This window comes from Ciona robusta, chromosome 5 (assembly GCF_009617815.1).
Source record: "Ciona robusta chromosome 5, ASM961781v2".
NCBI classification, from domain to species: domain Eukaryota; kingdom Metazoa; phylum Chordata; class Ascidiacea; order Phlebobranchia; family Cionidae; genus Ciona; species Ciona robusta.
The window spans coordinates 366457-378983 of NC_143239.1; the positions used below are offsets into that span (position 1 = coordinate 366457).

Sequence of the window (12527 nt, forward strand, 5' to 3'; positions counted from 1 at the left end):
CGCCTATACTGGACCAATTTTAATAAGCAAAGTATTTTTGGAATCAATAAAACAGTCGCTTTATGAATTTACCATAAAAAATAAAAGTGACGTGGGGTCTGTTTAGGCCCTTTAAGCAATACATAGGTCACGATAATGGATTGCATCACAATGCCGCTTGTGACGTAATGTATTGCCGCAAGTTTGTATTTCTTACCTTACGATAATGGATGACATCACAATACAGCTTGTGATGTAACAGTTACGTTGGTGGGCGTATGTTTAACTAGCAGTAACGTAAATCTAGCCAGAAGTTCGTTACATCTATAATTCTACATATTCTGGTTCAGCTGATTACCCATCTGCTATCCTGAAATTACCCACATGTGGGTAATTACCCATAGGTTGGGAACCACTGGTCTAACGTAACATAATGACTAAAACCCAGCTCAACAGTTGTTTGACTTTAATAACAAAGCGGAGAAGTAAACGCAATTTAATAACAAAGCGGAGAAGTAAACGCAAGACGAAGATAAGGCATTTTCTTACATACTCACACACGGAAATTGCGACAGGGCGTAGCAATTAAAACATAAACACAATGGTTGGTAGGCTACCACAGCATATGGCGCGGTACAATCATGCGATTCTATACAATTTAAAGACTTCAGTGAATTTAGAACAAATTAAAGTTATACCATCGTTACATATCAAATCAACTGCTAAACCTTAATTTCGACAGTAGTCTGAAAAACTATCAAATAATCGTAAATATCTTGTCGTGACATGGACTTACACGCACTTTTTTTAAAGAAAAAAAATTATGTTTTATTTTTTTAGTAGAAAAAAAGATTATGTTTCATTTTTTTCATGTTTAGGCTATGTTATTACGAAGCGCTATAACATATTTAAAGCTGTGTAGGCCTATCGGGAGAAAAATCTATAAATATGTTTTCATGATGAACATTAGTATTCAAAATTAATATTTTTTGAATTTTAATTTTTGTTTTAGAATCGGTACCGCTGGGGTACTACATTGCCCAAATTTTAGGTTATAGTGGCACCAGTGGAAGGTATCGAAAATGGCCGCTGTAATATCTGTATTCTAGGATCACCTTGGGGTTGCTAACGCTAAGTTTGAAATTCCTGAGACGGAATTGTAAATAGTTGCAAGATGTCAAAAGCCAAAATTTTATTAGTAGGACCATGCGGCGTCGGGAAATCTGTGGTAGCAAATTTTTTATCAGATCAGGTTTGAAATTGTTGTTTCGTTACGTAGTATCTTATTGAACATCTTTTCTTGTTGCAGACTGATATTTTGAACAGTAAATATCGTCCAACGATTGGGGTGAGAATTCTTGAGTTTGAAACATCACTCGGCAATAGCCTGAATGTCGATGTCGAGTTATGGGACTGCAGCGGAAGTGAAAGCTTTGAAACATGCTGGCCTGCAATGGCTTCTCAAGCAGATGGTATTTTTATTTATTGCTTTATTAACCAATATTGTAGGTTTTATTTTTAATATTTACCGACATCATGGACGGTGGTTAACCCACCCGCCTCTTATCCATACGTTATGGGTTAAAAGCTTGTGGCTCTTACCGTTGTGTGCGTACGTGTCTTTGGAAGATACTTAACTGTAATTGTTCCAAACTAGTATGTGTATCAAACAGAACAAGCGTGTTACGATGACCTGTTTTCCGGCCATGCCAGAATAAAGCAAGTTGCATTCATACTATATTAGGGGTGATCATTGTCTATGACCCGCTCATCAAAGAGCCAAGCCCGGCCGTAGAGACTTTATTCAATTATTTCATCACAAGTAACGGATTAAAAGAGATGCAATGCATGTTGTTTGCTAACAGTAAAGGAAGAGAATCAACTACAGTAACCTCTCCACTACCATCTGTATTAAATGTAAGATTTATAATGATTTAATTTAGAACAAAAAATAATTGTTTTGATAATTAATAGTATGAAGTTAACTTGGAAAAACACCCAGGAGAAGTTATGGACAACTTTAAAGATTTTTTAAAGAAAGTTTTTAATAAATTATCTGCATCACAAGAAAGAGAAGAACTTGATATAATAAATTGATGTGTGGTTATCTGTAACTACATTGTTCATTTTTAATCTGGGCTGAAAACTTGAACTTGGTAAGGATACATTAAGCTCAAGTAACAAACTTTTAACTTACTCTTAAAATTTAAACTGTGTAGGTTAAAGGGGCATACCAATGAAAAACGAAAATTTGTATTTGGTGATGTTCAAATGCAATATTCAAATGCAATAAAAGTATCATCAAAAGTAAAATAAACAACTTTATAAAAAATACAAGAAAAGTGGTGTTTGAGCAACAGTAAGTATAAAACTTCATACAATCAAAAAACTAAAACATAATAGAGTCTATGAGTTCCATTTTTTTACTTAATTACAAATATGTTTTGCTATTTTTTTCGGGAGCTGATCCGTTGTTTACATTTGAGCATTTCTATCGGTACACAAATTTTGATTTTTTGTTGGTATGTTCTTTTAAAGTGCTAAAATCCCATTTACATTTCTATTCTATAGGATATTAGATAAGTTATATTCTGATAAACCAAACTACAGTTGATTACATTGCAAATTATTGCGCTTTCCCATGTTATCAAGTTATTGTACTAAATATTTTTATCTACTTAGTGATTAGTGAAGAAATAATTTTTTTATTATTAAACCCTTTAATCATTGTTGCAGTTTCACTGTTTTGTGAAATTATACGTTTGGATTTAAGTTGCTTTGTAATAAATTCTATGCTAGACAAAGGTTTAATCTAAATAAAAAAAATCCGTTGCATCTCTTTATTAAACAGCAGTGGTTGTAATAATTGTGCAAGCATTATTTAAGCAGCCCAGAATATAAGTAAATATAAAAATATGCTAAATGCACAACAGCAGTCAGCCTGTCACCACCAAATCATATTAATGAAAGGGTTAGCATAGCAACCCAACAGTAAAAACTTTTTCTATGTTATGCGCTACTAAACAACAAAAATAAAATAAAACACTATTTTATGCTTTGAAACTGTAAGGCCAGAAATGTTGCCAACAAGTGTAATTCTTGTAATGGCTGGTCGGTTTTGAGTTAAAACGGTCATGTTTAACGCTCCGGGTGCGACTCGAGTCAAGCCAAATACCTAAAAATGTTTGGACACCACTGATGTAGTATGTTACTGCATGTGCAAACGTTTTGTAACACCAAATAATCAATACATTTCTACATTGCACAAAATAGCAGCTCATTAAAATAATGTTTTTATTCCATTTCTACCAGAAGGTCATCTCCTTCTACATGCATGCCCTTGGTAACCTCCACTTGCTTAATCACACCGTCCATGGTTGCAGCAACAACCATTTCCATTTTCATAGCACTGACCACCAACAGCGGTTGACCTTTAGTGACCTTATCACCAACTTGAACTTTGACCTCCAGTATATCTCCAGGCATCGGACAACCAATGGAGCCTTTTACACCAACTCGTGCTTTTGGATGAAAATTCATTTCCTACAAAAGCATTGCATCATCCCCTAATTATCTAATCCACAATATTATTTCATGTACATACTTTCATGGCTTCATTATCTTTAACAGCAACCGTCCTTAGTTGGCCATTAAGCTCCATAAAGACTTCGCGTTCCCCAGTTTCTGGTTTCAAATCCCCGACCGCCAATGGTTTGATATGAAGTGTTTTTCCTGATAATTGTTTTCATAAGCACAAATCATTCACCTTATATTAATAAACGTCACCTGGTTCCAATGTTACTTTAAACTCATCCGCAATTTTTGGTCCAATTAGGAAGCGAGGTGTGTCTAGTTTATCAACAGGTCCAAACTCAGCATAATGGTGAAGATAATCATTTGTCACCTGACAAAAAAATGTTAAATTAGTTAAAGAAATTTAGTTAAGGCAAATATTCCACATACCTTTGGATACATAGCTGCACTCATAACGTCCTCATCGGTGACAAACGAACCATGTTCTTCAATCATTTCATCTTTTAAGGATTTAAAATCCAATGCAGGCAAAGACTCTCCAGGCCTTCCCTCAATTGGGGATTCCCCTCGTAAAATCTTTAAATACAAAACAGAAGTAAAATATTTAGAAATGCTTTCAACTTTATCTAATAATCACTTTGCTTCTTAGTGGTTCAGGAAAACCCCCAGGTGGGTAACCAATTAACCCTTTCATCATATCAATGACAGATTGTGGTAATGATAACTCATCAGCTCTTTCCATCACATCATCAGCTGATAAATTATTCTGAACCATGAACTGTGCCATGTCGCCAACTACCTTCGAGGATGGGGTAACCTGAAGTAGGAAAAACCTTGATCTTTTTGTTTGGCAAAATTATTGGCAGTTATTTATATCCATACAACGCCAGTCATTATAACATGGGTGTTGTATTAAGTCTATTTCATACTCCTCGTGCCTGCTTACAAGTTACTACATATGTTCTGTTTGACTGACAATTTGGAAAACACATTAGTGACCACTGGGCAGCAATTACCATTAAGTGTTTTGCCCGATGACCCACACGGCCACAATGGTGAAAACATAGTCTTTAACCATTGTACCAAGGGTTTGAATGGATTGTATAATATCGTAAAGAAATCATGAAAATTATTGGTAAGGGTGAATACTGACCTTGATTAAATCACCAAACAAACGATTTGCTTCAATATATCTTTCCTTTATTTTGGAAAACTGACTTCCTAGACCCATCGCGTGAGCTATAACCACAGGGAGAAATTAATTTACCAATTTCGTATTTATATTATTATACCTTGAAAATGTAAGTTGGTGTACTGCCCTCCAGGTATCTCATGCTTATACACACTCGAATCACCAGATTTCATGGTAACTGTGCATTCAAACGGTGCATACAGATGTCGTACTTGCTCCCAATATTCGTTATATTTAGACAAGTTTGACAATTGGATTCCTGTTGATAGTTAATTTGTTATTTGTTTTATTTGAGAACTTAAAAAAAAGGAAAGCAAAGCATTATTCACTCAACAAATCTGTTTTAAACAACTTTTATAAACGTCATAAATAAAAGAATTGACATCATCAAATCATTTTTCATTTTACAATGACAGTCAATATAATTGTGAATCAGCAGTCACACATCTTTAACAAAGCAAATAGCAGCCCAGCAATTGGTAACTTTTTGTGTCAATGCTTGGGTCACACACCTGTGTCTAGGTGAGTTCGCTCACATGATGTCACTAGAGCACCTATACTGGGTTGTGATGTCATTCCTGACATTGAATCAATCGCTCCATCAATGATATCAGCACCTGCCTCTGCTGCAGCCAACATTGAAGCAACACCTGTAGGCACAGCTACGTTATTCAACTTCAACCATTGTTTTATACTTTTACTTTTCTATTTAATTCTAAATCTGTCAATACAAAGATTTTCTTAATCGGTAACTTGCCACGTTGCCAGAAATATACATACATATAGGTGCTAGACGTGCCCAGTACAACACATGTATATGTTGAATAGTGGGCAAAACCGATAACACTGGTTAAGTATGAGCCCTTGCGCTAAAAAAGATTTGACATCAGTTTTCAGTTACATAACATTATCTTGATAAGTTGATAAGTTATTAAATTAGTAAACCAAGCAGAATAAATAACACTGAGTGTCCCACTACAATAGTAAATATATATTTTCCAAGAAGATTAGAATTCAGAACTATCAAAAAAATCAAACTATGGGGGTTTTCTAACATTTAATTGCTAAATATCATACAGTAATTTATTTATAATGTCAAATATGTCTATATGAACAATATATTGGAAGTGTTGTTACATGGTACCAATACCTGTTAAAAGAAGTAAATACATCTACCAAGATTATCAAAACAGTTTCATAAACCAGGTCAAACAACCTTGAAAAGGATCTATATGACCACTTATGTGCTCAACAGTTATATAGACCAGGAAATACTGCTCTCGTACAAAGTAGATATAAGTTTACTAGTGTCAAATTAAAAAAACGTTTTGAAATGTGTGTATGTTGTATGTTCAATGATAAAGTCATGTGTACTAAACAGAATCTCCCACTGATACAACTATTGCGAATATCACAACTTACGCACATTATTTTCTAAACACGATTAGTCAAGTTTGTTGAGATGTCAGTTAGTTTATAATTTGTTTAATATCTAGTATTTTTGGATTGCAGTACGCTACTGCTATATTCTCACATATTGCTGCATGACTGCAACGAAACAGTGGAAAATTATCATACTAGATGATATATTGTTTCTATAGATAACAAGGCAGTAGCGCCAGAGACAACTTTAAATAAAAAACACCCCACGAATATGGCAACTCATTTTAAAATACTAAGGTTTTTTGTGTTGGTGGCAAAAATAGTGTAATAATAGTTTGAGGTAGAAAAATATCCTTGCATGGACTTTTTAAATATATACCCCAAGTATTTTAATCATGTATTATCACATAGAACGATTCAAGTGCAAAGCTTACTAATTTGTTAGTAACATAACAACCGATAGCCAACAAATTAAAGAAGTTAAGGTTGATGTATCAGTGGCTAAATCGAGATTATTCGATATATAGTCGATTCATCTATATGTTGTTAGGAATGCGACCTAATTAATCATACAGTCTTACCTGCTCCAGATGTGTCATGAGTATGCACGTGAAGGGGAAGATCAGGATGTCTCTCACGTAACTCAGATATAAGAATCTTGGCAGCCTGCGGTTTCAACAAACCGGCCATATCCTGTATAATGTGGATACAGGTCACAATTTACTTAGCGGAATGGATTTTGTTTTCTGTTGCACCATCTTTATATTTTTTATTATAGCAAGTGCATGGTAACCCATGGTGTAACTTAATGACATATTTTATCAAAACAAGAAGACTGTTTTCAATTAAAGAAAATGTGCATAATGATATCAATTATAAAACAAACCTTAATGCATAAGATATGAGCTCCAATCTCCACAAGTTCATCAGCAAGACCGATGTAATAACTGAGATCATATTTTGTTAACCTTGATGAGTCAGAAACATCACCAGTATACGAGATAGCAGCTTCGACAACCCCACCAGCTTCAGCAACAGCTTCCATACCAAGTTTCATGTTAGGCACATAATTCATGGAGTCAAAGATACGAAATATGTCCATTCCATTTGCAACAGCCAACTCACAAAACCTGCAAGTTGCATCATATGTAAGCATGTAGTAATACAATGATTCACATTAATTAAACAAATATTGCAAAACATTGCTCATCTCTATTTATGATATATTTTTGTACATACTTCTTAACAACATTATCTGGATATGTTGTATAGCCAACACCATTGGCTCCACGCAGTAACATTTGAAATGGAATATTCGGAATAAGTTGACGCAGTGTACGTAATCTTTCCCATGGACATTCATGTAGAAACCGTAAAGCAACATCAAATGTTGCACCTATTAAAAAAGGATATCACACTAAATAACAAAGCGTAACTAATTTTTTCTTTAACAGGACGGTCGTTATAATACAGATGTTTCTAAATGATGGACTTCACAACAATCTGTATCATATAGGTATAATCTTAAATACCTCCCCAGTTCTCCAATGAAAATAAACCGTTCAACTGTTGTGAAACAAACGGGGCGATTCTTGCAAGATCGTAGGTGCGCACTCTAGTGGCAAGAAGTGATTGATGAGCGTCCCTCATCGTCGTGTCTGTCAACAACAATCCTTTGTGTTGGCGGATACTTTTGGCAAATTCCTCTGGACCGTCTTCTAGCAGCACGTTCCTCCAACCTCGAGGATAGTTTGATGACGAACCTGACAACAAACATATATTGCTGTATCTGTATGTGATCTATTTCTTGGGCAAGACCCATAACAAAACACAATAAATAATCATGTGCACAGTTTGCTCCAATGACAAACCTGCAGGAAGTTCAGGTAGTTGTGGTTCATTGTAAGGAGGTATGTTTGATGTTGGTAGTGGTGTGGAGGGTCCGTTCACCATAACTTGTGCCAAGTAACGCATAAGTCGACCAGCACGATTTTGACTTGGTTGCATTTTAAATAACTAAATAAACAATAAATATAGAACGAACTAAGCTACATAAATTAAAGTTTGCAAACTTGTAAGCATTATTTTTACTTGGAATGAAATAATTGCCAATAAAGATATTTCAGAGAAATCAACTTATTGATGACATCTCACCTGTGGGTTGTTGTCAATGAACTGAGTTGTGATGGTTCCATGTAAGAATGTTTCATCTTGAATCACATTGAGTAAGAATGGGATGTTTGTCTACGATAATTGAAATTATTACATGTATAATCCACAAAAAATATTAGTAACATAGTTATAACGCAGGTGCCCGGAAATCTTAAATCCATTGTACACAAAATATATTTGCATCAAAAACAATTTTAGATTAATATTATGCTCCAAAACAATATTGTGTGTATTATAACAAAATAGTAATGTAATAAATCCCATTTTGAGTTTATTATTGATCGTATTTACCTTAACACCTCGTATCCTGAATTCACGCAACGCACGATGCATTTTCTTTGCAGCTGACGGCATGTCACCAGCGTGAGAAATCACTTTTACAAGTAACGAGTCATAATAAGGAGAGACAATAGCTCCTGCAAAAGCTGATGCACTGTCTAGTCTAATGCCCATGCCCTCTCCACTACGGAACACCTGCAACACACAGAGCCTGTAGGTATATTAAAACAACTTGCATAGTGGTCAGATTACTGCACAAGTTCTTCCCAAGATAAAGAAGTGACATGTTGAACAACAGTGCAGCACACACCTATCAAAAACACCTAATTTATTGCTACCTCTATCCTTCCAGTGTCAGGTCTAAAATCATGGGCAGGATCTTCAGTTGTAACTCTGCACTGTATTGCACAGCCATTAACTTGAATCTTTTCCTGCGTCAACCCAAGATCAGGTAAAGTATATCCCTCAGCCAATCGTATTTGTGATTGAACCAAATCCACTCTGTTTCATACAATTTAATTACAACAATGGAGTTGCTTTTGCATATACCACCTTCAAACAACATACCCCGTTATTTGTTCTGTTATCGTGTGTTCCACTTGTAATCGTGAATTCACCTCAATAAAATAATGACGACCCTACAAACAATACAATTCCATCTTAAACAGTTTTTCCTGTGACTTATATTGGGTTACCAGTAAATATAAGATACATCATTATCTATGAATCATTATAATCGTCTTCATCACAATAATCATTGTGACATATGAATGATTGTTAAACTTGTGCAAGATCCTGTCACTTTGGTTTATTTCAACAATGTTGATTATAACAAAATGACCCAGTTTAAGGTTTAGTTAGCACATACGTAAGTGTTTTTGAGGGGGATTTTTATATTTTGTTGGTGCATGACAAATTGACAATACATAAGGGTCCATTGGGCTGGAATTCGTTGTTAAGTGGCTTGCCCAAGCAGATGTATATATAATGGTAGATTAGTATCGGTGTCTAGCCTTGAACTTAGTGTCTTTATCGAACAAGCTATGATAAAAGGTTACATTTTTGAAACGCAACTCCACAACTGAATATTTTATATAAAAAACATAAAATAAAACACAGCTAAAATGAAATAGCAAACCTGTGCATCTAGCAAGAACTCAACTGTCCCAGCATTTTCATAATTGACATGTTTAGCAATTTTCAAAGCATCATCTGCGAGTATGCGGCGTAAACCAATGGGTAAATTGAACGCTGGAGCAAGTTCCACAACCTTTTGATATCTCCGTTGAATTGAACAATCACGCTCGTAAAGATGAACCATATTGCCAAGTTGATCACCTTGTATAAAATATTTTTTTTTAAAGTAGATGATTAAACAAGTAACACAAACAATCCAAATATTGCATTTTCACAGAAAAAAGAGCCGGGCTCTTTAAGCAAACATTATTATAACAGAACAATAAAGTTACCTAATATTTGAACTTCAATATGGCGTGGACCTTCCAAATATCGCTCTATGAACATGGACCCATTTCCAAAGGCTTTTTCAGCCTCAGAAACCGCCCGGTTGAAATTGTCTTCTAATTCCTGATAAACATGAGAATCAATTTTAATCAGCAAGCTTTAACATTCTGGCTATTTAAATCTGTAGCCTACAGCTTTATGCGGCAAATAGGCTACATCATTTTAAATTTCTAAATAAACTTTTAAAAAAAGAAGTTTTGATCTTGAAACCTAAAAAGGGGGAACTTTAAAATTCCAAGAAACTGAAAAAAGTTACAGAAAAAAACGTTAATGTGACTGCTGATTTGATAAAGCATTCTGTAATGATGATAGCAGCCATTTTTTGAAGATTACACAGTGTGGAACCTACTTTTATTTCAAATTAAATTAGTTATAGAAATTTAAATTCTGTAAAAGCGGTGACCAATACATGCTTTAACTTACGGACATCTGATTAACAAATCGCATGCCTCGCCCACCACCACCATATGCTGCCTTGAATATGACAGGGAAGCCATATTTTTGCACAAATGATTTTGCTTCGTCAAGTGTTGTGACCGGCTCATCAGTACCAGGCACAACTGGAACACCTGCAGTCGCACAAATGTATGAATAATTTATTTGTCTCAATCATACTTTTGTCTCATTCACAAGGGGTAGACACCAACAAAAAATCAAAATTTGTGTAGGCCTGTTGATAGAAATGCTCAAATCGAAATGTAATCTAAAGGTATCATCTAACTTTCAAAAAAACAAAACAGCTGCTAAAAAATGCTGAAGTAAATAAAATTATTTGAGCCACGCGACAATGCATGGAATTTCCCATAAGAAAAAGTGTTATTTAATTTTGACCAATTCTAGTTTTGAAAACTACTAAAGAAAGTAGTTTTTTTATATTTTAGAAATGATATATCAAATTTGAAGCAATTTTGTTTAGGCTTATGTAATTTGTTTATGCTGTAATTGTGTTTTATTACATCACACATGTTATTGTTGTACAAGCAATAATCCAGTGATATACCATTATCGTTACGCATTGCTAAACCTATCAGTTATCACCAAAAAGTTGGTATTTTTTGCATTATTTAACTAGCAAAAAGATTGTGGATGATGTGATGGTATCACACTGTCTCTTATGACTAAATAACTGTACCTGCAGCAATAGCAATCTTTCTTGCAGCGACTTTATCTCCCATTTGTTGAACAACATCCGGCGTGGGTCCAATGAATTTAATCCCCGCTTGTACACATGCATGGGCAAAATCTGATCGTTCAGATAAAAACCCATAGCCTGGGTGAATAGCATCAACACCAACATCCTGTTAAATATGTTTAAAGTTTTCTGTACTTGTAAGCAAAATAAATTATTAAAACCTTAGCAGTTGCAATTATTTCTGGTATGTGTAGATAGGCATCAACAGGTTTTAGCCCTTTCCCAATCAAGTAAGATTCATCAGCTTTCTGTCGGTGCATATGTTGCGTGTCCTGCTCAGAATAAACAGCAACCGTTCGAATTCCCAGCTCAGTACAAGCCCGAAAAACCCGAATTGCGATTTCTCCACGATTGGCCACGAGAACCTTTTATAAATAATACAGGAGAATAAAAGTAAGCAAATATTATTCTCAAAGCAAGATACATCAATATTAGTATAGCACTATACTAAGAACAAAATAATGAACAAAATAATGTTCTTTAAAAATGCATTAAAAAATAAAAACGCTTGCAATACTTATGCAATCTGCTTTCATTATATATGTATCTCACAATAATTTTTTCAGACTGTTTTTTTTTTGCAATAACAATAACGCCAATATAACAAACTTGCTGTGGTATGAAGAATAACCTAATGGTCGGTATTGGTTTGTATGCTCACTATGATATTATAATAAGTCAACCTTATTTATTGGTTTCACTGTGGACTCCATGTTGGATCGGGATCGGGGGTGCATAATCCCAACCGGAAATGAAGTTTTATAAGATCTCCATGTCTGAAATAAAAATTAACATTAAAAAGGGTTTTTAAACTTGAAAAATAAAACTTACAATGATTTGTGGGGCTCCGTTCGCTGAACGCAGATGACTTGCTCTTTTTGCCGATCGCAAAGAAATATTTAACTTTGACGAAAGCATACTTGGTCTTATGACAGACAACAAAGCTTTGTTTTATTAGTTTTTAACCCTTTGTGAAATTAACTTTAGATTTACAAAACCAGTCCTGACAAAGGTATTATAAACAAGAAAAAAACCTGCATACGAGAGAAAATATACTACTGACTACTGAGTTGGAGTTGTCATTGACCATTAAGTGTTTTGCCAAATAGCACACACAATGATAACAACACCAAACATCTAACCCAGCAGTCTCCTTTGATTATGAACATGGAAATGTTACAAAATAGGTAATAAAATAAACAGTTTTTTATATCAACTGCCAGTAAATTTATTAGAAAAAAAAAAAAATATATATATATATATATATATACA

General features: G+C 34.5%; 2 protein-coding genes across 3 annotated transcripts; one reads left to right on the forward strand and one right to left on the reverse strand.

The window, feature by feature from the left end:
- Window positions 1-971: 971 nt before the first annotated feature.
- On the forward strand, window positions 972-2827 carry LOC149735254 (intraflagellar transport protein 22 homolog). 2 transcript variants are annotated; one of them, XR_016385069.1, is made up of 5 exons: window positions 972-1231; window positions 1289-1451; window positions 1724-1896; window positions 1954-2135; window positions 2199-2827. XR_016385069.1 is itself a non-coding variant. In XM_089878532.1 (4 exons), exons 1-4 carry the CDS (start codon window positions 1154-1156, stop codon window positions 2074-2076), a joined length of 537 nt encoding a protein of 178 aa, XP_089734658.1. In that variant the 5' UTR covers window positions 972-1153; the 3' UTR covers window positions 2077-2827. The 2 variants fall into 2 exon arrangements, 1 of the variants encoding a protein (XP_089734658.1); XM_089878532.1 differs by having other exon boundaries at window positions 1954-2827.
- LOC149735255 (pyruvate carboxylase, mitochondrial-like) lies at window positions 2806-12517 on the reverse strand. The gene is made up of 24 exons (XM_089878507.1): window positions 12087-12517; window positions 11939-12031; window positions 11417-11620; window positions 11196-11361; window positions 10487-10632; window positions 10009-10126; window positions 9678-9877; window positions 9107-9177; window positions 8878-9040; window positions 8552-8734; window positions 8243-8332; window positions 7960-8104; window positions 7621-7851; window positions 7328-7484; window positions 6975-7218; window positions 6670-6781; window positions 5218-5355; window positions 4806-4964; window positions 4667-4752; window positions 4151-4330; window positions 3943-4089; window positions 3766-3883; window positions 3584-3711; window positions 2806-3522 (listed from the first exon to the last, which is right to left on the reverse strand). Exons 1-24 carry the CDS (start codon window positions 12171-12173, stop codon window positions 3274-3276), a joined length of 3615 nt encoding a protein of 1204 aa, XP_089734633.1. The 5' UTR covers window positions 12174-12517; the 3' UTR covers window positions 2806-3273.
- Between the last annotated feature and the right edge of the window lie 10 nt (window positions 12518-12527).

Excerpts from the sequence above, each read along its gene's own strand:
- LOC149735254 (XM_089878532.1), top strand. The coding sequence starts at position 1,154 with ATGTCAAAAGCCAAAATTTTATTAGTAGGACCATGCGGCGTCGGGAAA. Across the intron at positions 1,452-1,723 it reads AATGGCTTCTCAAGCAGATG|GGGTGATCATTGTCTATGAC; the intron begins GTATTTTTATTT and ends ATACTATATTAG. Across the intron at positions 1,897-1,953 it reads CACTACCATCTGTATTAAAT|TATGAAGTTAACTTGGAAAA; the intron begins GTAAGATTTATA and ends GATAATTAATAG.
- LOC149735255 (XM_089878507.1), bottom strand. The coding sequence starts at position 12,173 with ATGCTTTCGTCAAAGTTAAATATTTCTTTGCGATCGGCAAAAAGAGCA. Across the intron at positions 4,753-4,805 it reads CACCAACTTACATTTTCAAG|CTCACGCGATGGGTCTAGGA; the intron begins GTATAATAATAT and ends CTGTGGTTATAG. Across the intron at positions 3,523-3,583 it reads AAGATAATGAAGCCATGAAA|GAAATGAATTTTCATCCAAA; the intron begins GTATGTACATGA and ends ATGCTTTTGTAG.